Here is a 24,884-nt window from a genome sequence, read left to right as displayed (position 1 = left end):
ATTACGCTCCAGTCCTCGAAACTAGAAGGTGAACTCTTTAGTCAATAATCAGAGCCAAGGGAAGTGATGGAACCATGCCGAGGGGTCAGGGCCCGTCTCCCACCCCCGACCAGGCTCATACCATGATAAACAGCACAGTGTCCAACCCTGCAGAGTCGGAGATCCAGCCAGCCACCCCCGTTAGGGGGCACTGAAACCCTGCCACGTAAAAATGGCCGTTTAGATCTGGACGCAAAAGATGCCAATAACCCTGCATTGTTTTCTGAAAATTCTTGGTTCTTCAGGCTGTGCAGGGCTTTGGCTTTCTTTAATGGAGCACATTCGGGCGCCCCCTGCAGAGAAGGCCGCCGCTGAGCTGAGCAGTCGGGGGAGCATGGGGCCAGGGGCCAGGTGGACGTGGAGGGGGCGGGGAAGCAGAGTCGGGTGGGACGAAGATGTCCACATGCCTGTGTGCTAAGTTGCTTCAGTTGTGTCCAACTCTTGTGACCCTGTAGACTGTGGCCCACCAGGTCCTCTGTCTGTGAGATTCTCCAGATAAGAATACCGGAGTGGGTTGCTGTGCCCTCCTCAAGGGGATCATTCTGACCCAGGGATGGAACCCACATCTGTTACATCTGCCTGCATTGGCAGGTGGGTTCTTTACTGCCAGTGTCCACAATTAGTCAGAAATAAGAATATCTGTCCAGTGCACGGTGTCCTCTCCTGGCCCACAGGCCGCCCACTGTGCAGCCGAGGGTGTCCTTGGGACAGAAGACAAGGGCGGGGTGAGATGCACTCCCCTCGGCTGGTAGATGCAGGAGCCCTGGCCCATGCGGGGAGGTCGGCCTCAGAGCCAGAGAAGGTGGGAGCCAGCTCCCCAGAGCCCCCGCCCAGGAGGACCCAGCCTGGCTACTGTCTGTCTGTCCTGTCCCCCAGCAGGATCTAGTTCAGATTTCCAAGCCCCACAAACTAAGATAAACGTAAGATAAATATTTAGGTGTACAATTTGTTTTCTGTTAATGTTTATGAAAGGTTTAAGGTCTGTATCCAGATTCTTTTTTTCTTTTTTACATCTGAATATCTAGTTGTTCCAGGATTGTGGCAATATTGAGTCTTCCTATAATATACATAACTATGACCAACCTAGACAGCATATTAAAAAGCAAAGATGTTACTTTGCCAAAAAAGGTCCATCTAGTCAAAGCTATGGTTTTTCCCATTAGTCATGTATGAGTGTGGGAGTTGGACTATAAAGAAAGCTGAGCACCAAAGAATTGATGCTTTTGAACTGTGTTGTTGGAGAAGACTCTTGAGAGTCCCTTGGACTGCAAGGAGATCTGACCAGTCCATCCTAAAGGAGATCAGTCCTGAATATTCATTGGAAGGACTGATGCTGAAGCTTAGACTCCAATACTTTGGCCACCTGATACAAAGAACTGACTCATTGGAAAACACCCTGCTGCTGGGAAAGATTGAAGGCAGGAGGAGAAGGGGATGACAGAGGATGAGATGGTTGGATGGCATCACTGACTCAATGGACATGACCTTGAGCAAGCTCCAGGAGATGGTGAAGGACATGGAAGCCTGGTATGCTGCAGTCCATGGGTCGCAAAGAGCTGGACACAACTTAGTGAATGAACAAACAACAACAAATCAATATACGTGAAATAGCTCTTCATTTGTTTAGATCTTCTTTGATTTCTTTCATCAGAATTCTGTAGTTTTCCTGGTATAGACCTTGTATACATTTTATTAGACGTACACTATTATTTCATTTTTTGTTGCCAGTATAAATGGCTTTGCATTTTTAATTTCAAAATCCTATTGCTCATTGCTAGTATGTAAGACAGCAGTTAACTTTTCAGTGTTAACCTTGTATTCTGCAACCTTGCTGTAATCACATGTTATTTCCAGGAATTTTTTAATTGATTCTTTGGGATTTTCTACATGGAAAATCATGTCATTTGCAAACAATAAGGATTTTATTTCTTCCTTGGCAATCTGTATACTTTTTATTTCCTCTTTTTGGTCTCATTATGTTAGCTGAGAATTCCAGTATGATCTGGTGAGGGTCATCCTTACCTTGTTCCCAATTTAGCTGGAAAACATCTGGTTCCTCACCATGAAGTGGTATTAACAGTAAGTTTCCACTCGTGTGTTTTATCAAGTTGAAGTCCCCTTCTGTTCATAGTTTACTGAGAGTTTTTTATTGTACGTGGGGGTTGGACTTTGTCAGGTGCTTTTTTTTTTGCATCTGTTGATATGATCACGTGGTTTTTCTTTTTAAACTTGCTGATGTGGGGATTACATCATTGATTTTTAAATTTGGAACCAATCTTGCATACTTGAAATCAGTCCCTCTTGGTCAGAGTCGTCAGTGTGCACAAACCCCCCGTCTGTGGCTTGGAGGGAAGTCGCCAAATGCACTGAATGCTGAGCACTGAGGACAGAGCAGTGCTGGAGGCCGGGGGACACAGTGTGGCCGTGTCCCTTCTCGATTCCTCCATCATGAAGAATTTTGCTAGCGTGGTATCTCCAGTGACAGAGAGGTTCCTTTTTGCCAGAGACTATGTTCCATTGGTGTCTCTCGGTCCCTACCTCTTCCCAGCCTTGAGTGACGGGGGTCAGCCAGACACGGAGAAGGTTGACTGCATTCTGTTGGTGGACCCAGGAGCAGGTCAAGAGAGTCAGACTTCAGGACAGTAATCTTGGGGACCTTCCTTTGGTGTGGCCGGTAAACACGTAGGAAGCTCATACCAGGTGCTGAGAACACAAGGCCCCGGGCTCGGGGTTTGTGGCCACCAGCACACTTCTAGTCCCCGGGAGATCCCCCCATCAGTACAAGGGTACCAATGCCTCCCTGTGTGGCTGTCATTAGGACTTAGGTAACAGGGTAAGCAGCCAGCGGAACATGGGAGTGCAGTGCAGAGGCTTCTGTTTGAGCAAAAAGAAGAAAAATGAGCAAGCAGCATGAGAAGATGGAAATTATCTATTCTGGATAATAATTCAAAAACTTTCAGGTTTTATGGCATTAAATGTTTCCCAAACAAATAAATCATATTAACTATCAAACAACAATCATTTATCCTTCCTGTAGTCTTGTGTGAAAAATATGATGTGACAAATTTTGGAACAAAACACCGAAGACTAGCTCTGCAGAGAAGGGTACAGCTTTGTACTTTCTCCTCTGTCTTTACCATAACTGTGTGGGATACAGAGGCTGAGGCGAAGGAAAGATGGCTGTCCAAGGAGTGAGCATTGCTGGCATCCAGGCAGTGCCAGAGACCAGCAGGACAACCTTGGAGGTCACCTCACTGTCCCCCATAGAGGCCCCTCACAGAATGAGCTGGGGGAGGGCACAGTCCCCCCGGGCTCTCAGGGACCCCAGAACATTAAGACACGACCCTTCAGTGGGACAGTCGGGGCATCACGGCCTCTGTGCTTTCCTGCCCATAGGGAGAGTGGACCCGGTCGTCAGCAGCATCTCCAGCCTGCAGTCTCAGACTACACAGACTCGGCTGCAGGCAGCCCCCACCTAGCACGGCAGCCGCGGGGTCTCTGAGCCGTCCTGGGTGTTCCACAACAGACCCGCAACGGGGCTGTGGAGCCGCCTGCAGAAGATGCAAGGACATGGGGTACCAGCCCCGCTCTGCAGGATCCCGAGGCAGAATCCAGGCCACTCAGAACACAGAGGCTCCGAGAGTTCTGGGAGCACCCGGACCCCACAGGGCAGGACTCAGTGCCTTTGCTCCAGGCCTCTGCTCCACGCCGGGTCGGCTCCAGCAGGAGGGACACATGGCTCCTGAGCACCCGCGTCTGCCCTTTGATGAAAGACGAGACCCCAAGCGCATATCCATGCCAGCCTCTCTCAGCACCTCGCGAACTTAGGGATTTGAAAGGAATCTGTTGAATGAATCAGCTGAATAAAACAGTTCAGTTGAACGCATTCAGTCAGGAGCTGGACTCCTCTCACGGCTCAGGAGTCGTATCCTCAGCAGGGCGCACAGACCGTGCCAGGTTGTGGGAAACCTGGGCCCAGGCTGCAGACCCCGGAGGTGGAGTCAGGTCTCCTCCTGTTCGGGGCTTGGGGAGAGGGAAGTCAGGCTGTGGCGGCGGCAGGAAGCTGCCTCATCTCTGGGATGGTTTGCTGTTCCAGCAGGTCTGTATTCTAGGGAGTGGGCAGGAGCGGCCAAGGGGGCTGTCCAGGGTGGGGAGCCTCTGGGCAGCAGGGCCGCGCTGGCCTTGAGCCCTGAGGCTGGGCTGGAGCCTGGACTCCGTGAGCAGCTACAGGCCTCTTCAGGCAGCCTCCTCAGAGCCTGGGCACAGGCTGGGGCGGGCCCTGGGCTCACACTGCCGGGTCAAGGAGAGAAGGACTGGTTCCTCCCTAAGCTGTGCTTCTGAGAGTACCGAGCCTAAAGTTCCATCCCAGGGACTCGGGCGGCCGCATGGAGGTAGTGCGGACCAGGGCGGGGACCAGGACCAGGGCAGGCAGCATGGACCAGGGCGGGCACCAGGACCAGGGCAAGCACCACGGACCAGGGCGGGCAGCATGGACCAGGGCGGGCACCAGGACCAGGGCGGGGACCAGGACCAAGGCAGACAGCACGGACTAGGGCAGGCACCACGGACCGGCTCGGGCACCAGGACCAGGGCAAGCACCATGCACCAGGTTGGGCACCAGGACCAGGGTGGGCACCAGGACCAGGGCAAGCAGCATGGACTAGGGTGGGCACCATGGAGCACGACGGGCACCATGGACCAGGGTGGGCACTGCAGACTAGGGTGGGGACCAGGACCAGGGAAGGCAGCACAGATCAAGGTGGGCACCGGGACCAGGGTGCCCACCACGGACCAGGGTGGGCAGCACGAACCATTGTGGGCACCATGGACCAGGGCGGGCACCGGGACCAGGGTGGGCACTATGGACCAGGGTGGGCACCACAGATCAGGGCAGGCACTGTGGACCAGGGAGGGCACCAGGACCATTGTGGGCAGTGTGGACCAGGGTGGGCACCGGGACCAGGGCGGGCACCGGGACCAGGGTGGGGACCAGGATCAGGGCAAGCAGCACGGATTAGGGTGGGCACTGTGGACCACGATGGGCACCATGGACCAGGGCAGGCATTGTGGACTAAGGTGGGGACCAGGACCAGGATGGGCACCGCGGATCAGGGCGGGCACCGTGGACCAGGGCAGGCACCAGGACCATTGTGGACAGTGTGGACCAGGGCGGGCACCAGGACCAGAGCAGGCACCGTGGACCAGGGCGGGCACTGCAGATCAGGGTGGGCACCGTGGACCAGGGTGGGCACCAGGACCATTGTGGGCACCACGGACCAGGGTGGGCAGTGCGGATCAGGGCGGGCACCAGGACCAGGATGGGCACCGTGGATCAGGGTGGGCACCGTGGACCAGGGCGGGCACCAGGACCAGAGCAGGCACTGTGGACCAGGGCGGGCAGCGTGGATCAGGGCGGGCACTGGGACCAGGATGGGCACCATGGATCAGGGTGGGCACCGTGGACCAGGGCGGGCACCGTGGACCTGGTCGGGCACCGGGACCAGGGCAGACACTTGGACCTGGGCGGGCAGTGTGGACCAGAGTGGGCACCACAGACCAGTGCACATGCGTTTCTTCCTCCCCGTCCTGGAGGCTAGACACGGAGATGGAGGCGCCGCAGGGCAGCCCCAAGGCCTGTCTCCGAGCCGTTTGGACAGCGCTCTCCTCCTGTGGTCGTCCCTCCACACCTGCCTGTGTCCTGGTCTCCTCCTCTCAGGACACCGTCACATTGCATTCGGCCTCGCTGGGGACCCTCCCCTCCAGATGCGTCTCCGGCACACAGGCAACAGAATGGGGCCATCAGCGCGCTGCCAGAGCCGAGCTAGGAGGGGCTGCGAAGTGGGAGACCCCCCCACCCAGCCCCAGCAGCTTTCCTATCGTCCTTTCTCTTGCTTCATGTTTAAATTTTTTAATTTTACTTCCCTTTCTCCTTTCTGTTTGTAAAACCAAATCAAATCCTTATTGGAGCGTGTCAGCATTTAAATAAACAAGCAAACTTGAGACAGACTTTCTAATATCACGGGAAACACCCTTGTGTAGAAGTGACGTCATCACCTAAGACTGCTCCTTCTGGAGAATGCTGCGCATCTGCTTCCCCAGCTCTGGGTATAAATGTTCTTCTGGCTTCAAAGATTCTGCCCCACTTATGTCCCAGAAGTTCACACTAATTCATAAACACCCTCACGTAGTGAACGATTCATACTTTGCCGCTTCCTGGCCACAAGACCTGGTTTTAATCATTAATACACCTATTCGATGTATAGAAGCGTGCAGAAATATCTCAACTTCAGCTTTTTTCATTTATTTTCTAAATGAGCAGAAAGGAGTGGCTGGTTTATAGACACACTTTTCTCTCCGACTTGTAATGAAGTAAAAGAAGGTTCAGTTCTACTCAGGTTCTGAAAACAGATCTTTGTAGGAAGGAAACCCAGTCACACAGAACACAGGCACGTACCTGCCGGGGTCCTGGCTTCAGGCCCTGCCCACCTACCCACCTACACCTGTGCAGGGACCTTCTCTAAGCTTCTCACATGAGCTATTCTGCCCCAAAGAAAGGTCCCTGTTAATGAATCTCCACTTGTAGTCATTGATCCTGGGGAAAAACGAGCTAATGGCCTGAATCCACATTGGTGCTACCTCCTGAATCTTTTGATTTAGCAAAAGATTGGTCTGCTCCTAGAAACTGCCAGCACCATTTGTGATAAATGAATCCTGTCCTGGCTGCTTTCTAGTGCAGAGCGTGGATTTTAAATTAAAATGTTTACACCTGGGATTGCACTATGAGTTTCCATCATGTAAAATCTTAAATTGAATTTAATTTTCATAAAACTTCAAGTTTATAAGTTGAGTCTTTTAAGGTGGTCATGAACCCTACCTGAAAATTTACCGTGAATTCTTATTTCAAAATCACTTATGAAATAATCGTCAAAAATCAATTATTTTAAAACAAGCATTCTTTTTGCTGGATTCTGATATATACATTGGGAATTGGCAACAGACATTTCTGACAGGCTATAAATTTTTGTCGAGGCAGAAATATAAGGTAATCATCAAAAAACTATGTAAAAGAGATTGATTTAAATTAAGGAATCTGATTTGTATCGAAGGAATTCAAGGAGAAAGAGACTTGAGAGGCAAATATAATTATTTTTGCGAAGCTGCACGTTGTTTCACAGGCGTATTTTCTAATAAAGAGTCAGAAATGACTGTCAGCTTCATGAGTAAGGGATTGGATTTACAACTGACAGAAGTTGCTTTTTTCCTGTGCTTTGGAAGCCATTGTTTTTCGTGAAGAATAAAGATCTGTCTAAAAGCTATTTATTTAACCCATAAATAAGAAGTCATTTGGCAATTAAGTACAACTTGGTTGCCAGCGTGGTTGCTCTCCATAAGTGCTTGAACAAAAATATGGTGAAATTCTGGAAAATAGCTTAAGATTTCATCACCTGAGTTTATTTTTGTGACAATTTTATTATTGGTTCATTTTGGATGTGCTGGGTATTTGTTGCTGCCTGGGCTTCTTTAGCTGTAGTCTGTGGGCTTCTTCTCTGGCTGTGGTGCCCGGGCTTCCTCTCTAGCTGTGGTGCCCAGGCTTTTCTTCTCTATTTGTGGTGCCCGGGCTTCCTCTCTGGCTGTGGTGCCCGGGCGTCCTCTCTAGCTGTGGTCTGCAGGCGTCTTCTCTCGTTGTGGTGTGCGGGCTCCCTCTCTCGTTGTGCTGTGCGGGCTCCCTCTCTAGTTGTGGTGTGTGGGCTCTTCTCTGGCTGTGTGTGCGGGCTCCCTCTCTCGTTGTGCTGTGCGGGCTTCCTCTCTAGTTGTGGTGTGCGGGCTCTTCTCTGGCTGTGTGTGCAGGCTCTTCTCTAGCTGTGGTGTGCGGGCTCTTCTCTGGCTGTGGCTTCCGGGGTCCAGACCACAGACTCACTAGTTGGGGTGCACGGACTTGGTCACCCCTCAGCATGTGGGATCTTCCGGATAAGGGATCGAACCCGTGTCTCCTGTGTTGACATGCAGATTGTTTACCACTGAGCCACCAGGGAAGCCCAGCATCTGCGTTTAGAATCAGAAAACTCCTTGTGTTGATATTGTCCATTCAAAAGACATCTATGTGCAATTATTCTTCTAAGGTAGAACTTTGATATATGTGAAGTCAGAAGGAGTAAGAAAAAAAAGCTACCTGCCTGCGTTACAAATTATTGATTAAAACTGCCGACCAAAGGCCCAAGTTAAATCAGCAGGGGGTGTGTATGGGAGAAATCAGCACCATGCAGGATACACAGTGGAGCAAACCTTAAGATTTAAAAAAATGCAAGCTGATGGACTTCCCTGGGGGCTTGGACATTAAAGCGTCTACGTGCAATACTAGCTGAGATGTGGTTCGAATGCATGAAACCCTCCTTTTGGTCAGTTTGGTTTGCAGGTTAGCCGTGTTCTTCTGTTTGCATGAGGCGCAGTACTCATCCCCAAGTGTCCCGTCTACAAAGCCCTTTCTGGCTACAGGAAGTGGCTGCCTCAAGTCACCTTCAGAAAGACAGTTTGCTGCAGAGGTCACAGGAGTCAGGGCCCTGTCAGCACAAGCCCCGTTGCTGGTGGGAGAGGTAATGGGGGTCAGGGGTCAGGGCCCTGCCAGCATGAGCCCCACTGCTGCTGACAGGAGGCCCGAGCATCCTTCCAGGAGGAGGGCAGCATGGGTGAGGTGCTGCTGCTCTGGTCATCACACCCTGGGACCTGGGTACCCCTCACAGCGCTGGGACACCCCCAGTTCTCTGCTGCTGCACTGATGAACTCTTGTCTTCAACTGTCCAGACTTCAGATCCCCGAGAAAGAGTGTGGTTCCTTGTCTCCATCATCAACGAGTGGAATGTGCTGGCTTGGCCTCATGCTGCACTGGGCCAGGAGCCTCCCTCAGGCCCCACCCTCTGAAGGATGCCAGGAAGCAAGGTTTAGGGCCAGTCACACACAGTCAGGCAGCTGTGCCTCAGGGTCTTGTCCAAAGGTGCCTCGTTGGAAGAACAGGCGGTGGGTGGTTTTACTGGACACAGTGTACGGGGGTTGTGCTCGTCCTTGACGTGATTGTACGACACGATGCTTTGTCCCCCGGCGTGAGGCGGCCGCGGCGCAGCACGAGGCCTGCTTCTGAGGAGTTCCCGTGGCGCCCTGGATGCCCCTGCTGGTGCACCTGTGGGTCCAGACGCCCGCAGGCACTGCAGGCTGCACACGCCTGCTGCATCCTGCCCCAGGGCCCCAACTCAGACTGTGAATGGACAGAGCGGCTGGGAGGTGAGTTGTTCCTCCGGGAGGCAGGCTGCAGACTGCATGTGTGCTGTAGCCACATCTCGACCCAGGCAGGCTGGGGCCCTGCCGGGGCGTGACGGCCGTGGCACCTGGGCAGTTTCCACCCCTGCTTGTCCACCTCCAGAGTTAAGCCTTTTGTGAGTGTCAGCTCGGGGGCCCCGGCACCAAGAGCAGGCGAGGGCCCAGTGAGCACTGTCCTGGATGAGATCTCAGGGGCCCGAGTGAAGGATGCAGGGGGTAAAGCAGTGGGGCTCAGCAGAGCAGGGCTTGTGCACGTTTTAACCTGGGGGCCCTGACCCTCCTTCACCACCTGGTCTGTCTCATCCCGACGCCCTGCCAGCTGCACGCAGTCCTCTGGACCTCAGAGGCTGTGTTAGCTCACATGCTCTGTGTCCCCTGAAACCAGCGTCTCCCACGCAGCTGCTCAGAGCGGGGCCAGCCCCTGACCCAAGCCGGTGCCCTGTGGGTGCTGGCATGTGGCTCTGGGGTGAGGGAGGGTGGACACAATGGACGCCGCAGCTGAGCCCGGTTCCGAGGAGGGCCGACTGGGCTCAGGCGGCACCGGCAGAGAACACTGCAGGGGTCTGCGGGCCAGTGGGGCCCAGTCTGAGGGGGCATGATGGGGCAGCACTGGAAACAGGGTCTCGGAGGGAAGAGAACTGCCCCCTTCCCCTGCTGGGGAACCTGGGCCCAACCTGGAGAACCTCCATGGGGCAGACAGCTCAGCCCCTTGGGCCCCTGGTGGAGCGAGAGCTCCCCTCCTGCCTGGACCTTCCTCTCTGCTCCCAGCTTCCTCTCCTTCCTGGTTCTGAGCTGAGTTGTGCCTTCTGTTTCTCTCTTCTTCACTAAGGAAAGGCTCTATAGCACGCTCAGAGCCTGTTACATCCACAGGGTGCTTCCTCCCCGGACGGCGCTGTTTCAGAAAGGCCGTGCCCTCTAGCCAGAAAACCTGCCCTTTCTGTGACCCCAGGTTCCCTGGGGACCAGAGGGGAAATGGCAGGGGAGTGAAAAGTATATTCCATTGGTCTCAGTCCCTGTGCTGATTTCTGTAAGGCTCACACATGATGAGATGAAGCTCTTTACAAGGAAGGAAGGCCTTTTCTGGGGGCGCCCGATGTGCAGGGTCACGGAGATGGAGACGCTGTGACCCTCCCCGCCCTCCAACCATGGGTAAGGGCAGCTCCCTCACATGTGTTTCCTACCAAGATCCACAGGATGCTGTAACCCCTGCCTCCAGAAACTGGGTTCTGCCCTCAGGATTTAAACCTCTGTCGTCTGAGAGGAGACCCACAGTGCTCCCTGTGAGTGAGGAAGGTTCCGGACCCAGCAGGGCCCGAGCACGCGCATGTGGTTCCATCCTCATCCGGCAGGCGGTTAAGCAGCTCTCAACCCTTTACTGTGTAACTTCAGTTAACATTGTCAAACCATTTAAAGTTCATTGATCCACTAATTCATACCTCATCTCGTTTTATAAGAATGCAAAGTGTGAATAACAAAAGCCTGTAAAATATACTGATGAAACGTAAATGCAAACTGAAAATCACGATCAGAGAACTTTCAAAAATGAAGGAGCAAAAGGAGACACGTGACCATCCATGGACCACAGACCAGCCCTGAGCTGTGTGGGGTGGACCCCTGTCTGGCCCTGAGCTGTGTGGGGTCTGAGCTGTGTGGGGTGGACCCCAGACTGGCCCTGAGCCGCAAGGCAGTCAAGTCAGTGGGGGATGCAGCCTCATTCACGCCCATCCTGCCCCAGAGAAAGAGGACATTTAGGACAAACAAGCATTGTTTTCCTAAACTTTACTAAACAGGCCTTTTACTGAGTTCTAAACACATGAAGCAAAGTTTTTAAAATGATCTTTGTATATATTCAATGTTGTGTTTTTATTTCTTCTACCATATAAATTAACTTGTAAGAGATGTACGGGGATGTGTCACCTGCCATACAGGTACGTGCTACTACCGCTGCCGTCACTGTTAGAACATTTCGCCACCCTGAACCCTGGGGGTCACCCCCACCCCAGCCCCGAGAGCCGTTTCTGTTTCTCTGGCCTCTTCTGCACACTTTATATGGTGGAATCATGTGGCGCGTGGTCCTTTGTGACAGCCCCTTCCACCGACACAGTGTCCTGAAGGCCCACCCACACTGTCGCATGTTCCCACACTTAACTGGCTTTCACTGGAGAACAGTATTCCATTTGGACAAATATAACCACTTCTGTACATCTGTTTGATGGGAGTTTGGATTGTTTCCTTTTTTTAAACTATTATGAACAATGCTGCTGTGAACATTCATGTACAAGTTTTTGTGAGGATCCACTCTTATTTCTTGGGGGTGTGCACCACCTCAGATTTGAATTCCTGGGTCACACAGTTGTTCCATGGTTAACCTTTTGAAGAGCTTTCCAAAGCGACGTGAGACTGTCCGTATGTAGGGGCATGTCATCCATGAGCAGAGATAGCTTTATGTCTCCCTTTCTAATTTGAATGCCTTTTTCCTCCTTTTTCTTGTCTGATTGCTCTGGCTAGAACTTCCAGCAGCAAAAGTGGGCAGCTTTGTCTTGTTCCAGATCTTAGGGGTATATTTTTCAGCCTTCCACCAGTGAGAATGTGGGTTGTTCATAATTGCCTCAACATATTGAGGAAGTCGCCTTCATTCCCAGCTTTCCAAATGTTTTTATCTTGCAATGGTGTTGGATTTTGTCAAGTGCCAGTTCGGCAACACCTGTATTATAGTACTAACATGTTGTCACACGGTGGTCAATTTTTGTTAAGCTGAACCATCCTCACGTGCCCAGGATGAATCCCACTTGGCCGTGGTGTGTAATCCTTTCTCTGTGCTTCTGGATTATGTTTGCTAAGTATGTTGTTGAGGCTTTGCTTCTATAGTCTTAACAGACATTGGTCTGTAACTCTTTTCTTCTGATGTCTTTGTGTGGCCGCCACACCAAGGTGCTGCTGGACTTGTGAGTTAACAGGTCTTCCTCCCTCTAGTAATTTCTTGTTAGAGCTTGAGAAGGATTGGTGCTAATTCTTCTCTGAATGTTAAGTAGAATTCACCCCGAAGCCATCTGGTCCTGAACTTCTCATTGTTGGGCGATCTCTGGTTCCTGATTCCATCTCCCTACTTGTAGTAAATTCTGCTGAGAATTCACTGTGGCAAGCTCTGCTGCATAATTCTGTCTTGTAGTTCTGTCATGACTTTCTGTTTCTTCTCAAAGTGATTTGTGTGTTTCTGAGTTTGTCCGTTTCATCTGGGTTATCTCATTTGTTGGCATTTAGTTGTTCATAGTACACTTATGGGCTGCCCTGGTAGTCCAGCTGGTAAAGAACCCGCCTGCAATGCAGGAGACCCCGGTTTGATCCCTGGGTTGGGATGACGCCCTGGAGAAGGGAAAGCTACCCACTCTAGTATTCTGTCCTGGGGAAGTTCATGGACAGCATAGCCTGGCCGGCTACAATCCATGGGGTTGCAAAAAGCCGGACACGACTTTCACTTTCAATCCTTTTTATTTATATAAGGTTAGGTCATCCGCCACTTTTGTTTCTGATTTTGAGTGCTTCTCTTCTTTTCCATCTAGCTAAAGCCTTGTCAGTTTTACTGATTTTTTTTTTTTTTTTTGGAGATCCAACTTCAGTATCATTGGTTCTCCGTATTGTTTCTTTTTAATTTATTTATTTTTATTTGGAGGATAATTGCTTTACAATATTGTGTTTCTTTCTGCCATATATCTCTGTATCCTTTCTTATTTCATTTATCCCAGCTCTGAGCTTCATTCTGTCTCTCCTCCTGCTAGCTTTAGATTTAGTTTTCTTTTTCTATCCCTATGAATTTGAAGATCAGATTTTGAATTTTCACAAAGAATCCAGTTGGGGTTTGGGTGGTGATTGAGTTGGATTTGTACATCAATTGGAGGAATATCCCCATGTTAACTGTGTTAGTTCTTCCAATTTATGAATATGATATATCTTTATTTTTTATTGAAGTACAGTTGACTTACAATGCGTTAATTTCTGCTGTATAGCCAAGCGATTCAGCTGTACTTTCTTTTTTGAGGATTCAGAGGAGCCCTTCCATTTATTTAGAGCATCGCAAATTTCTTTCAACAATGTTTTGTAGTTGTCAGCATAAAAATCTTGAACTTCCCTGTTTAATTTTTGAGGAAACATTTTTAAAGGGGTTTCAAACTGGCTCCTTTTTGACACAATGGTCCCATCTTTCACACCTCACACAGCAAATTCAGGACAGGTCCACCAGCTCTCTCGCTGTCCCTCCTGCCCAGCTCTTTGCTGCAAGGTCCTGGTGAGTGAAGCTCCCAAGGAGCCCCATGGGTAGGCAGGCTGAGCTGGTGCTGTCTGGGGGGCCATGGGAAGGAGGGAGTCAGGGAGAGCCCGGAAGCACAGGGAGCCGGGCAATTCCAGGACCAACCAGAGGCACACGGCTTCGCCCCGGATCCGACTGAGATTTCTGAGGGAGTGTTGGCAAGTTTCACTCATCTGGGAAAAGATGTCCTTCTTTATTTAGCAAGCACCACCATGGTTCACTGGAGAAAGTTTTTGCACTTCCATTTTGTCTTGCTTGGATTGTTCTTTCCATTTGGTTCGGCGAGATTTCCCCTCCAACAGGGTTCTCCTTCTCAGTGAGGGAGCAGCAATGACACAGCAGACAGTCTGTCTTTCCCCTGAGGGGGGCGAAATCAGAGGGAAGTGCAGGCAGCTCGGGTGTGAGCGAGCTCCCAGCAGAGGGTCCTCGGGGAAGGACCTCCAGGCTCAGGTCTCTGCAAGGCTCCAGACTTCCCCAAAGCTCCTGGGCCCATCGCCGCAGTGCGTGTCCAGCCTGGGTGGCTCAGGCTGTGCTAGATGTGGAACCTGCAAGCCTGGTTTAACCAGAAAGGGCACAGAGGACCCCGCTCTGCCCTCCCCGTCATCAGCTGCCCAGAGCCGGATGCAGGGTTCTGTCCAACGCAGCTCTGATGTGAGCATGTACGTGTGTGTCTGCATGTGTGGAGCCCCTTGGGGCCCTGCCCACCTGCCCTGTGAGCCTTGGTCTCTGCCTGTGGTGGAGACAGCTCCCGGGTTGGGGGCAGCTTCCAGGAGGGTAAAGTCTGTGACTCGACCCAGCATGGTGAGCACTCCATCACATTAGGCATATTTTAAAAGGTTAATTCCACAACTCAGAATGTGTTTTTCACCAGGCATGCCAACTGTCTTGTGAAATCCAGCCATAAAATGTGCATTTAGATCCTCATGTGAATTTGGGGAGATAGTTAATGCATAATGATGATAATTGCTATTTTCTTTTGCTTAATAACAAAAAAGTGTTCAGTGAATAGCTGGAGATGAGGAAACCAAGATGCTTCCACATTTTGTTACCTTACTTTCACAAAGAGAAATTACCAGCCCCTCAGTATTTATTATATGTTATGCAGACTTATTTAAAAAAAAAAAAAAAAACTACACTCTAAGTCCTCGTCACAAGTTTCCATTCAGACATTATTACAGTGTGTTGTTATTGCTTCATTTTTGAGAGGTAAGGTGTAAGTTTCCACGCGTACACCAGGAAATTCAGTCCCTGAACTCAGGGAAATGACAGTGTTATCAACATGTGGCAAAATCAAATTTAATTCATTTCAGTTAAACTTTTCTCTTTGATGCTGTTCATTTATGGAGCCACAGCCATAGCGTCGCTTGCAGGCTGAACATTAAGCAGAAACGTGATGCGTGTGTGGAGCAATAATGGGTTGGCTCTTTAGCATGGAGCAACTTTAGAACTGTATTAAATTACACGTTAATGGAAAAATAAAGCAGGCGATAATAGGACGACAACTTAGGCTGCTGTACGGTCTAGATTACAGAACACGGTCATGCTGTTTACTAGCTGAACCCTGAATTTCCTTTGAAAACTTGTTTTTAACTGTGTTAAAATGTAATGGAACCTGAAATATCCCTTCCTAATATTTCAAGTTTTCCGGTTACAGTTTGGCGGTTGAGACGGGCAGGCGCTGTATAGCTATTAGGGGATGGCTGCTCCTCCAAGGCCACGGTGCGGCTCACGCTGGATGGAGCGAGGCTGTGCCAGGGGTGAAGGGCCCCCAGGCCCAGAATCACAGACCCTGTGCTGTGAACGCACAGGGGATACCCCATGCTGCCCCCAGGAGACAGCGCCCAGCCTCGCCCCGACCCCGGCGTCCCCGGGAAACTTCTGCTTTCTCTCCTGCCAGCAGGCACTCCCTGGTAGACGTCTCGCCCCCAGGTTCCTGGGATCAGGGAAGCTGAGTCCCCTTTTATGACTCGTCCCCTAGTCTGGACCAGCCTGACAGGTGGCAGCCGTGGAGCCTGGGACAGGGCCTTGGAGCCCACACTGGTGTTGGCCAGCGTGGTGGCGCCAGATGCTCAGTGAGGCCGAGCGCGTGGAGAGGCCTGAGTCAACAGAGACAGGTTACTGACAGGAGGCTCCAGCCGAGACCACGGAGTCTCAGATCCCTGTTCCTGGAGTCAGGAGTAGACAGGTTACTGACAGGAGGCTCCAGCTGAGACAACAGTGTCTCAGATCCCTGTTCCTGGAGTCAGGAGCAGACAGGTTACTGACGGGAGGCTCCAGCCCAGACCACGGCACCTCAGATCCCTGTTCCTGGAGTCAGGAGCAGACAGGTTACTGACGGGGAGGCCCCAGCCAAGACCACGGAGTCTCAGATCCCCCTGTTCCTGGACTCAGGAGCAGACAGGTACTGACGGGGAGGCCCCAGCCGAGACCATGGCATCTCAGATCCCTGTTCCTGGACTCAGGAGCAGACAGGTTACTGACAGGGACACCCCAGCCGAGACCACGGTGTCTCAGATCCCTGTTCCTGGCCGGCCTGGCCATGAGGGCACACTCAGACCACGGCCTGGACATGAGGGGTGACGCTCCAGGAGCCTCAGACCTCAACCTCCGGCTGGTCTGGGGTGTGAGCATGTAGTCACCACCCTCCACCCAGGCAGGGGTCTTGTTTTCTGCAGAACAGCCCCAAGATATGTGTCAGATGGTACATCCATCCCTGAGGAGCAACCAGGACCCTGTGTTATCGCTGTGCTGATGTTGAATCTCTTGTCTCGTTTCTTCAGGACATTTTCCTTTTTCTGCAATTCTCTCACTTCCCCAGCTAGTAACTGCTGACTCTGCTCTTTGAGCCTTGGGGAAGCCTGGGAGCCTAAAACCTTTTCTCCAAGCTGAGAACGGGGGACGTGGAGGGGCCTGTGTTCTGGGCCTGCAGGGTCCCGCCCCATTTCCACAGGCATCGTTGGTCCGGTGCCTGGCAGCTGGAGATGCCTCTCCTGCAGGGTCATCGAGAGAACTGGGTCAGTGGCCATCGGGGAGACACCTCGTGTCTGTCTGCTTTCTTCCCCATTTGCCTTGGTGGCCCGGGGGGCACCTTTGGGGCCAGGGTGGGTGGCTCTGTGAGCGCGGGTCCTCGCCTCGTGAGGTGGCGCCAGGGCAGGTCTGTGAGTGAAGAAAGCAGGATGCTCTTGGTGGAGGGGGATAGGGCCCCCGGCCCTGGGGGGGTGCTGGACCCCGAGGCGGGGTCAGGCTCAGTCAGCTTCCTTCCTGAGAGCGTGAGGCCCTTGGCGCTGAAAGGGTGCCCTTCTTGTCCCCGACAGGGTGCCCTTCTTGTCCCCGTCTGGACAAGCGCACGGGGGTCCCAGGCTCGTCTGAGCCGAGGCGGGTGGTGTTGACGCCGGGTCTCAGAGAAGAAGTCCTGGAGGAAGCGTGCAGCCTGGGAGGTGGGGCATGGAGAGGACTCGCAAGAGCAGCCGCTGGTGTGACCCAGTGCAGGATGCTCCCGGAGGCTGAGAGACGAGCCAGCAGTGCAGGGCGCCAGGCTGCCCCGGTCTCCTCAGGGCTCGGAGCATCTGCTGGGCCTGGCGTGGGCTGGAGCCGGCCAGTGGCCTCACGGGGCCCGCCACCCCGTCTGTGTTCCCTGCATGTACATATTGTGTAGGGGTGTATGCATCACAGATGCTTGTCACGTGTGTACATTATACACTCTAACAGGATCTATTCCCTGTGTGTACTGGATCCTTACTAGACACTATACGTGTGTACTATATATGAATATATGCCTTATATATACATGTTATGTGTCCATTATACATGGTAATAGAATCTATTCCCTAGGTGTATTATATGCATGTTAGTTGCTCAGTCATGTCTGACTCTTTGCAACCCCATGGTCTGTAGCCGGCCAAGTTCCTCTGTCCATGGAATTCTCCAGGCAAGAATACTGGAGTGGGTTGCATACCCTGCTCCAGGGGATCTTCCCAACCCAGAGTCAAACCCATGTCTCCTGCAGTGCAGGCGAATTCTTTACCACTGAGCCACTAGGGAAGCCCCATATATATGCATACTATATACTATATGTGCATATTATATATACGTATTACATACACATGTTATGTGTACATATTATACATGATCATAGAATCTATTTCCTGTGTATGCATATTTATATTATATATACATATTGTATACTGTAATAGAGCCTTATTTTCTGCATATTATAAATGAATATGTGTATTACCTATACACTTGTGTAAAGAGCCTCTTGATGAAAGTGAAAGAGGAGAGTGAAAAAGTTGGCTTAAAGCTCAACATTCAGAAAACGAAGATCATGGCATCTGGTCCCATCACTTGATGGCAAATAGATGGGGAAACAATGGAAACAGTGGCTGACTTTATTTTTCTGGGCTCCAAAATCACTGCAGATGGTGATTGCAGCCATGAAATTAAAAGACGCTTACTCCTTGGAAGGAAAGTTATGACCAACCTAGACAGCATATTAAAAAGCAGAGATCTTACTTTGTCAACAAAGGTCCATCTAGTCAAGGCTATGGTTTTTCCAGTGATCATGTATGGATGTGAGAGTTGGACTATAAAGAAAGCTGAGTGCCGAAGAATTGATGCTTTTGAACTGTGGTATTGGAGAAGACTCTTGAGAGTCCCTTGGACCGCAAGGAGATCCAGCCAGTCCATCCTAAAGATCAGTCCTGGCTGTTCATTGGAAGGACTGATGTTGAAGCTGAAACTCCAATACTTTGGCCACCTGATGCGAAGACCTGACTCATTTGAAAAGATCCTGATGCTGGGAAAGATTGAGGGCAGGAGGAGAAGGGGATGACAGAGAATGAGATGGTTGGATGGAATCACCGACTCAATGGACATGGGTTTGGGTGGACTCCGGGAGTTGGTGATGGACAAGGAGGCCTGGCATGCTGTGGTTCATGGGGTCACAAAGAGTCGGACACAACTGAGCGACTAAACTGAACTACACCACTTATGTGTATTACATACTGTAATAGAATCGGCTTCCTTACACATTTGTTGTTGTTCAGTTAGTTGTGTCCAGCTCTCCGTGATGCTATGGACTGCAGCATGCCTGTACATTATTAGGGTCTGTATTTTCTGTATGTATTACATTATATATCATATATTCTTACTATGTACTACTGTGACCCATTGGACTATAGCTCTCCAGGCTCCTCTGTCCATTGGATTTTTCAGGCAAGAAAACTGGAGTGGGTTGCCATGCCCTCCAGGGGATCTTCCCAACCCAGGGATCAGACCCGCGTCACCTGTGTCTCCTGCATTGCAGGCAGACTTCTTTACCTGCTGAGCCATTGAGGAAGCTATATATATATATAGTATATACTATAATGGGCTTCCCTGGTGGCTCAGATGGTAAAGAATCCATTTGCAATGTGGGAGACCTTGGTTTGATCCCTGGCTCAGGAAGGTCCCCTGGAGGAGGGCATGGCAACCCACTCTAGTTTTCTTGCCTGGAGAATCCCCATGGACAGAGGAGCCTGGCGGGTTACAGTCAGTGGGGTTGCAAGGAATTGGACATGACTGAGTGACTAAGCATAGCACAGCACACATACACTATAAAGTCTGTATTTACTGTATATATATTATATGTATACCGTGTACAATGTATACATATTACATGTGGATATATGCATTATGTATACACATTACGTATGCATATATTGTGCTGTGTTGGAGTCTGTATCTCCTGCACCTCTTTGATGGCCAGCTGGAAGCAACAGAAGCAGAAATCCTAGGACAGCAGGAAGTAGAGGTAGAGCGAGGGGCAAAGCCTGGAGCCCAGTAAACCCTGAACTTCATGAATGCTGACCCAAGAGATTTGAAAATGGTAACAACCACAATCATGGCAACTTAGCTAGAGTAACCATTGCGTGCCCTCCTCCTGGACCTCCACTGTTGAGGACATGGAAGCCCACCTAGAGTCCTGCACCAGTGGGGGCAGAACCTAACTAGTCATGTCCAGAGGCCCGGATCCAACCACTAGGCTGCGCAGCCTTCCTCCTGGCAAACCCAGCATCCTGCAGAGGTCAGCTCTGGTGGTTCGAGGGTCTCCGTACAGTAGCACCATTCACAAAATGAAACCTTTTTTTCTGAGTAGAATCGTAGAGCTCAAAATCAACAGTGCAAAACAGGAAATCAGGGCATCATGGCTTCATCCTCATATTGACTTGGACGGTGGCCTTGAGAAAGTCACCTCTGCTTCTTGCCTGCACAGCCAGTGTGTGGCTTTACGCAGCTCACAGCCAACCCTCTGTGTGGTGTGGCGCATCAACCCACCAGCTATCTCACTTCTTAAGTAGCTGGTGCTATTCCTCAAACTTCTTAAACTGAACTACAGCTCTCAAATCTAGTCAATGTAACTCTTTTCCCCCAAACTGTTTGCTTAACACCACCAAATCTTACTGCCAAGACCTGATTACCACTTGTGACATTCAGTATTTGTAGTTGCAGAACCACCCTGGGGAATAGTGGTTACTCTTCTTCATACTCCTGGAGTTTGGAGCTGTCCATGTGGTGTGAAAAAATGACCATTCAGTTGAGTGTCCAAATCAGGAGTGGTCCCGGGATAAAAACAGTCCCCGTGTGGACGGGGGTGTCCACACAGGCTTTCCCTCCGGGTTGCTCCACTTCTGACCCGGCTTCTGTGTTCTCTTGACAGACCAGCAGTATTCATGGTCCCCGACTCCGCACTTCAATGAAGAGAGGTACTCCCCCGCACCAAGGACTATGAAGGGCTTATCTGGGAGTCGGAACCCACCGCTGTGCTCTGGCCACACATGTGGCCTGACGCCGCCCGAGGACTGCGAGCTAGGCCACCTGCACCACGGCCCCGAGGCGCGGCCGCCCTACCTGCTCAGCCCTGCCGACAGCTGCCCGCTGGAGCACCACCGCTGCTCCCCGCGGACCTCCATCCACTCCGACTGCGTGATGCTGCCTGTGGTGCTGGGCGACCACGTGTCCAGCAGCACCTTCCCCCGCATGCACTATAGCTCCCACTATGACAGCAGGGACGACTGCGCTGTGGCCCACGCAGGTGCCAAGATCAACCGCATCCCGGCCAACCTGCTGGACCAGTTCGAGAAGCAGCTGCCGCTGCACCGGGATGGCTTCCACACGCTGCAGTACCAGCGCGCCTCCGCGGCCGCCGAGCAGCGCAGCGAGAGCCCCGGCCGCATCCGGCACCTGGTGCACTCGGTGCAGAAGCTCTTCACCAAGTCCCACTCCCTGGAGGGCTCGTCCAAAGGCCACGTCAACGGCACCAGGGCCGACGGCAGGGCGGACGAGCACGCGCACGGCCACCACGCCAAGCATGGCCGGCGGAGCAAGAGCCGCGAGCGCAAGGTGGAGGGCCGGCCGCGTGGGGGCCCGGGCAGCTGGTGGGGCTCCGACGACAACCTGGACAGTGACAGCACCTGCCGCGCCTCCAGCGCGCTCGGCCGGCCCCACGCAGAGCCTTTGGCCCGCTGCTACCCCGACGCGCTGCCCGGCCCCTTCGGGGACCTCTCGCTGAGAACCTCCAAGAGCAACAATGACGTCAAGTGCTCGGCCTGCGAGGGCCTGGCCCTGACGCCCGACGCCAAGTACATGAAGCGCAGCTCCTGGTCCACGCTCACCGTGAGCCAGGCCAAGGAGGCCTACCGCAAGAGCTCCCTGCACCTGGACAAGCCACCCGGGCCCCCGGAGTTGAAGCCGCCGCTGCGGCCCTGCCACTACCTGCAGGTGAGGGCTGGGTCCCGGTGCTGCAGGAGAAGGGGGCGTCCTGGCTCTGCAGGTCAGGGGGGCGTCCGGGCTCTGCAGGTGAGGGGGGCATCCGGGCTCTGCAGGAGAAGGGGGCGTCCAGGCTCTGCAGGTCAGGGGGGTGTCCGGGCTCTGCAGGTGAGTGGGCGGATCCTGGCTCTGCAGGTGAGGGGGGCATCCGGGCTCTGCAGGAGAAGGGGGCGACCTGGTTCTGCAGGTCAGGGGGGCGTCCGGGCTCTGTAGGTGAGGGGTGCGTCCAGGCTCTGCAGGTCAAGGGGGCGTCCGGGCTCTGCAGGTGAGTGGGGGAATCCTGGCTCTGCAAGTGAGGGGGGCATCCGGGCTCTGCAGGAGAAGGGGGCGACCTGGTTCTGCAGGTCAGGGGGGCGTCCAGGCTCTGCAGGTCAGAGGGGCATCCGGGCTCTGCAGGTCAGGGGGGCGTCCGGGCTCTGCAGGTCAGGGGGGTGTCCCTGCTCTGCAGGTGAGGGGGTTATCCCAACTCTGCAGGCTGCTGGTGGGAGCATCCTGGGAGGACCTGGAGTGTGGCGGGCCAGTCCCGGGGGCCTCTGAGGCTGCAGGATCCAGTGACGGCTACAACGTGTGCTCCCACAGCAACGTTTCCCCATCTGAAAGCGGCCAGTGGGGCCCAGGAATGAGTTTGCATGAGCTCACCAGCTTTCCCCACACTGGCAGCTTTAAACCTTGGATATGTCAGGGAGCCTGGTTGTAGGAACCGAATCTGTTCTCTGGGGTGTGGGTGAAACACACCGCAGGCAACAACAGGCACGGGCAGGTGCGGACACAGTGACCTCGGAATTCTCTGGGGCCCTTCCTGTCCTCTTGGCTCCTAACCACATGTGCCCAAATGAAAGGGGAGCCCAGCACCAAGAGGCCCCCTCTTTTTCCAGAGGCCTCTGCAGTTACTTCTCTCAGCTAACAGTGCTGTTAGCAAAGCTCTGAAACCTGAAGTTTCCTTCAGGGCACATGTAATTTGCATTCGAATCCACCCTTCGATGGGTGATGCGGGCTGTGCACAGGATTGGAGAGGTTCTCTTGGAACCCTGAGTAACCGTCTGATCGCCAGTGTCTGATTGCTGGCTGAGTTGTCAGGAAGTCAGTTAACCAGGCAGATAAGCAACCGTGATTCTTCTCAGGCATCAGGTGGCTGTGAATTGGAATTGCGTTAGCAATTCCAACCGCCACCTGGAGCATGCTCCATGACCGAGTGGATCTGGTTTAAAAGGAAAATGTGCTCATCAGATTGCTTTAATAGGCAGAGTTATTCAAAGAGACAGATTTAAATAGCAATATTTAAATAATATTGCTTATTATTATTTTATTTTAAAATAGTAATATTTGATTAATATTAATTAAAATATTAATATTTAAGAGACTTAAATTTTACTTGTAGTTACTTGCTAAATGCCCTTCAGTTGTGTCCAACTCTCTGTGACCCCATGGACCCCACCAGGTTCCTCTCTCCTTGGAATTCTCCAGGCAAGGATACTGGAATGGGTTGCCATCCCCTCCTCTAGGGGATCTTCTCAATCCAGGGATCGAACCCAGGTCTCCTGCGTTGCAGGCAGGTTCTTTACCACTGAGCCACCAGGAAGTCCTTGCTAATGCATAAATAGGAAGTTTTTGCCTGAACATCTGTAAAGGACTGTGATAAACATGGGAGATGTGAGACTTGGAGTGCCCCAGGCCCCACCCCTCCCCAGGCTGCTGGTGTCCCGGGGGCTGGAGCCCCAGCCCTTCCACAGGCTCCCTGCTGACTGCACTGCACTTCCTGGGAATCCTCCCCAGCCAGATCAGAGGCAGGGGAGTGGAAGAGTTTGTCTGTAGCTGCTGCTGTAGGAGTAAGATTTAAAAGAACAGAGGAGAGAAATAAATGTTCATAGGCTCTTTTTGTTTTCTCCACCAGAAGCTAGAGAAATCTGGAGGTGAGCAAAAGTGTTGTATTTTGTTTTCACCTTTGATTTGTACAGAATACGTAGTTAACATTAGAGGAAGTCCGTTTTATGTTAAGTAGGTCAAAGCAGACAACAGAGTTGAAAGAAAATTCTGATGTTTTATTCTTTCAAAGAGCTTGTTTTGGTTGTTTCCTCCATCAGCAGACACAACATCTAAAGTTGGAGTTTTAATGAATATCACACTGACCGGGTGGGTGACGTGCAGCTGGTCAGCTCAGGAGCGGATGCTCCCTGTCACGCCGTTCCCTGAGTTCCAGGGACACAAGGTGGACGATGGCTGCCCAACCCTGGTGGGAGGACAGATGGGGGCAGCTGCCTCTGTCACACCTAGAGCACACTGGGAATACACCTGGAGCACACTGGGAGCACACCTGGAGCACACTGGGAGCACACCTGGAGCACACTGGGAACACACCTGGAGCACACTGGGAGCACACCGGGAGCACACTGGGAGCACACCGGGAACACACCTGGAGCACACTGGGAGCACACCAGGAGCACACTGGGAACACACCTGGAGCACACTGGGAACACACCTGGAGCACACCGGGAGCACACCGGGAGCACACCTGGAGCACACCGGGAGCACACCGGGAGCACACCGGGAGCACACTGGGAACACACTGGGAGCACACGGGGAACGTGGGCCTTGACCCCTCCAGTGCAGCCCCCCTCCAGCGTAGCCCCCCTCCAGCGTCACACAGCCTGGGACCAGCACCAGCTCTGGTCCCCTTCTCCCATCCTGGGCCCTGGCATCTCCCCCCGCCTCCTTCACTTTCTGTCCCTTCTTCCTGTCTCTGTTGTTTCTGCCCGACTGGCGGTCCAGACCCACGGGGTCCCTCCGGTGACCAGGGTCTCCCTCCACATGTGTGTTGACCATGCTGCAGTGTCTTGTCTGGGGTCTGCTGGGGGAAGAGCTCCCGGCCCGACACTCCGGGAGCTGTTGGAGGAGATGAGCAGAAGCACATGGAGCTGAGGGTCACCGTGAGCACGGAGGCTTCCCCAGGCTGGAAGGGCATTTCAGCCTTGCCCCCAATACCCAGCCCTGCCAAGCTCTGCGCATCCCAGCCCCAGGCACCCAGCCTGCCCCACCGTCCTTCACGGGAGAGGGCTCCAAATGCTGTGGGTCATGAGCAGCCTGCTCCCCGGTCACTCATGAAGCTGATAAGGTCCCCTGGCCCCTGGCTCGAGTGCACACAGAAATACAGCCTACGACACTGCCTTTCCCAGCGTTGCTACCACAGTGGGTTCTGTGCCGAGGGTGGCGGGCGTGCCAGCCCACGAGGCAGCTCCTCTCTGACTTCCCACTGCGAACATTCAGTCACACGCAGGCCCTGTCATTCTTAACTGGTGAACGGGAATGAAGTAGCATGCTCACCCACACAATATTACACGTTTCTGTAGTGACTGACGGTTTCCCAAGGGCCTTTCTTACACTCTCTCGAATCTAACCACAGCGTCTGATGTATACGCAATCAATGAGGCAG

At 52.6% G+C, this 24,884-nt stretch overlaps 1 protein-coding gene across 1 annotated transcript in view; it reads left to right on the top strand.

The window, feature by feature from the left end:
* DLGAP2 (DLG associated protein 2) overlaps window positions 1-24,884 on the top strand; it is a gene marked incomplete at its 5' end in the record, with an annotated part of 452,741 nt that overhangs the window by 341,675 nt on the left and 86,182 nt on the right. The window contains one exon of the mRNA XM_070364120.1: window positions 20,349-21,409. Coding sequence (XP_070220221.1) covers window positions 20,349-21,409 — 1,061 coding nt within the window. The remainder of the gene's footprint in view (window positions 1-20,348; window positions 21,410-24,884) is intronic.

This window comes from Bos mutus, chromosome 27, assembly GCF_027580195.1.
Source record: "Bos mutus isolate GX-2022 chromosome 27, NWIPB_WYAK_1.1, whole genome shotgun sequence".
NCBI classification, from domain to species: Eukaryota; Metazoa; Chordata; class Mammalia; order Artiodactyla; family Bovidae; genus Bos; species Bos mutus.
The sequence above is the reverse complement of the archived record's forward strand: the minus strand, read 5'-3'. Positions and strand labels throughout refer to the sequence as shown.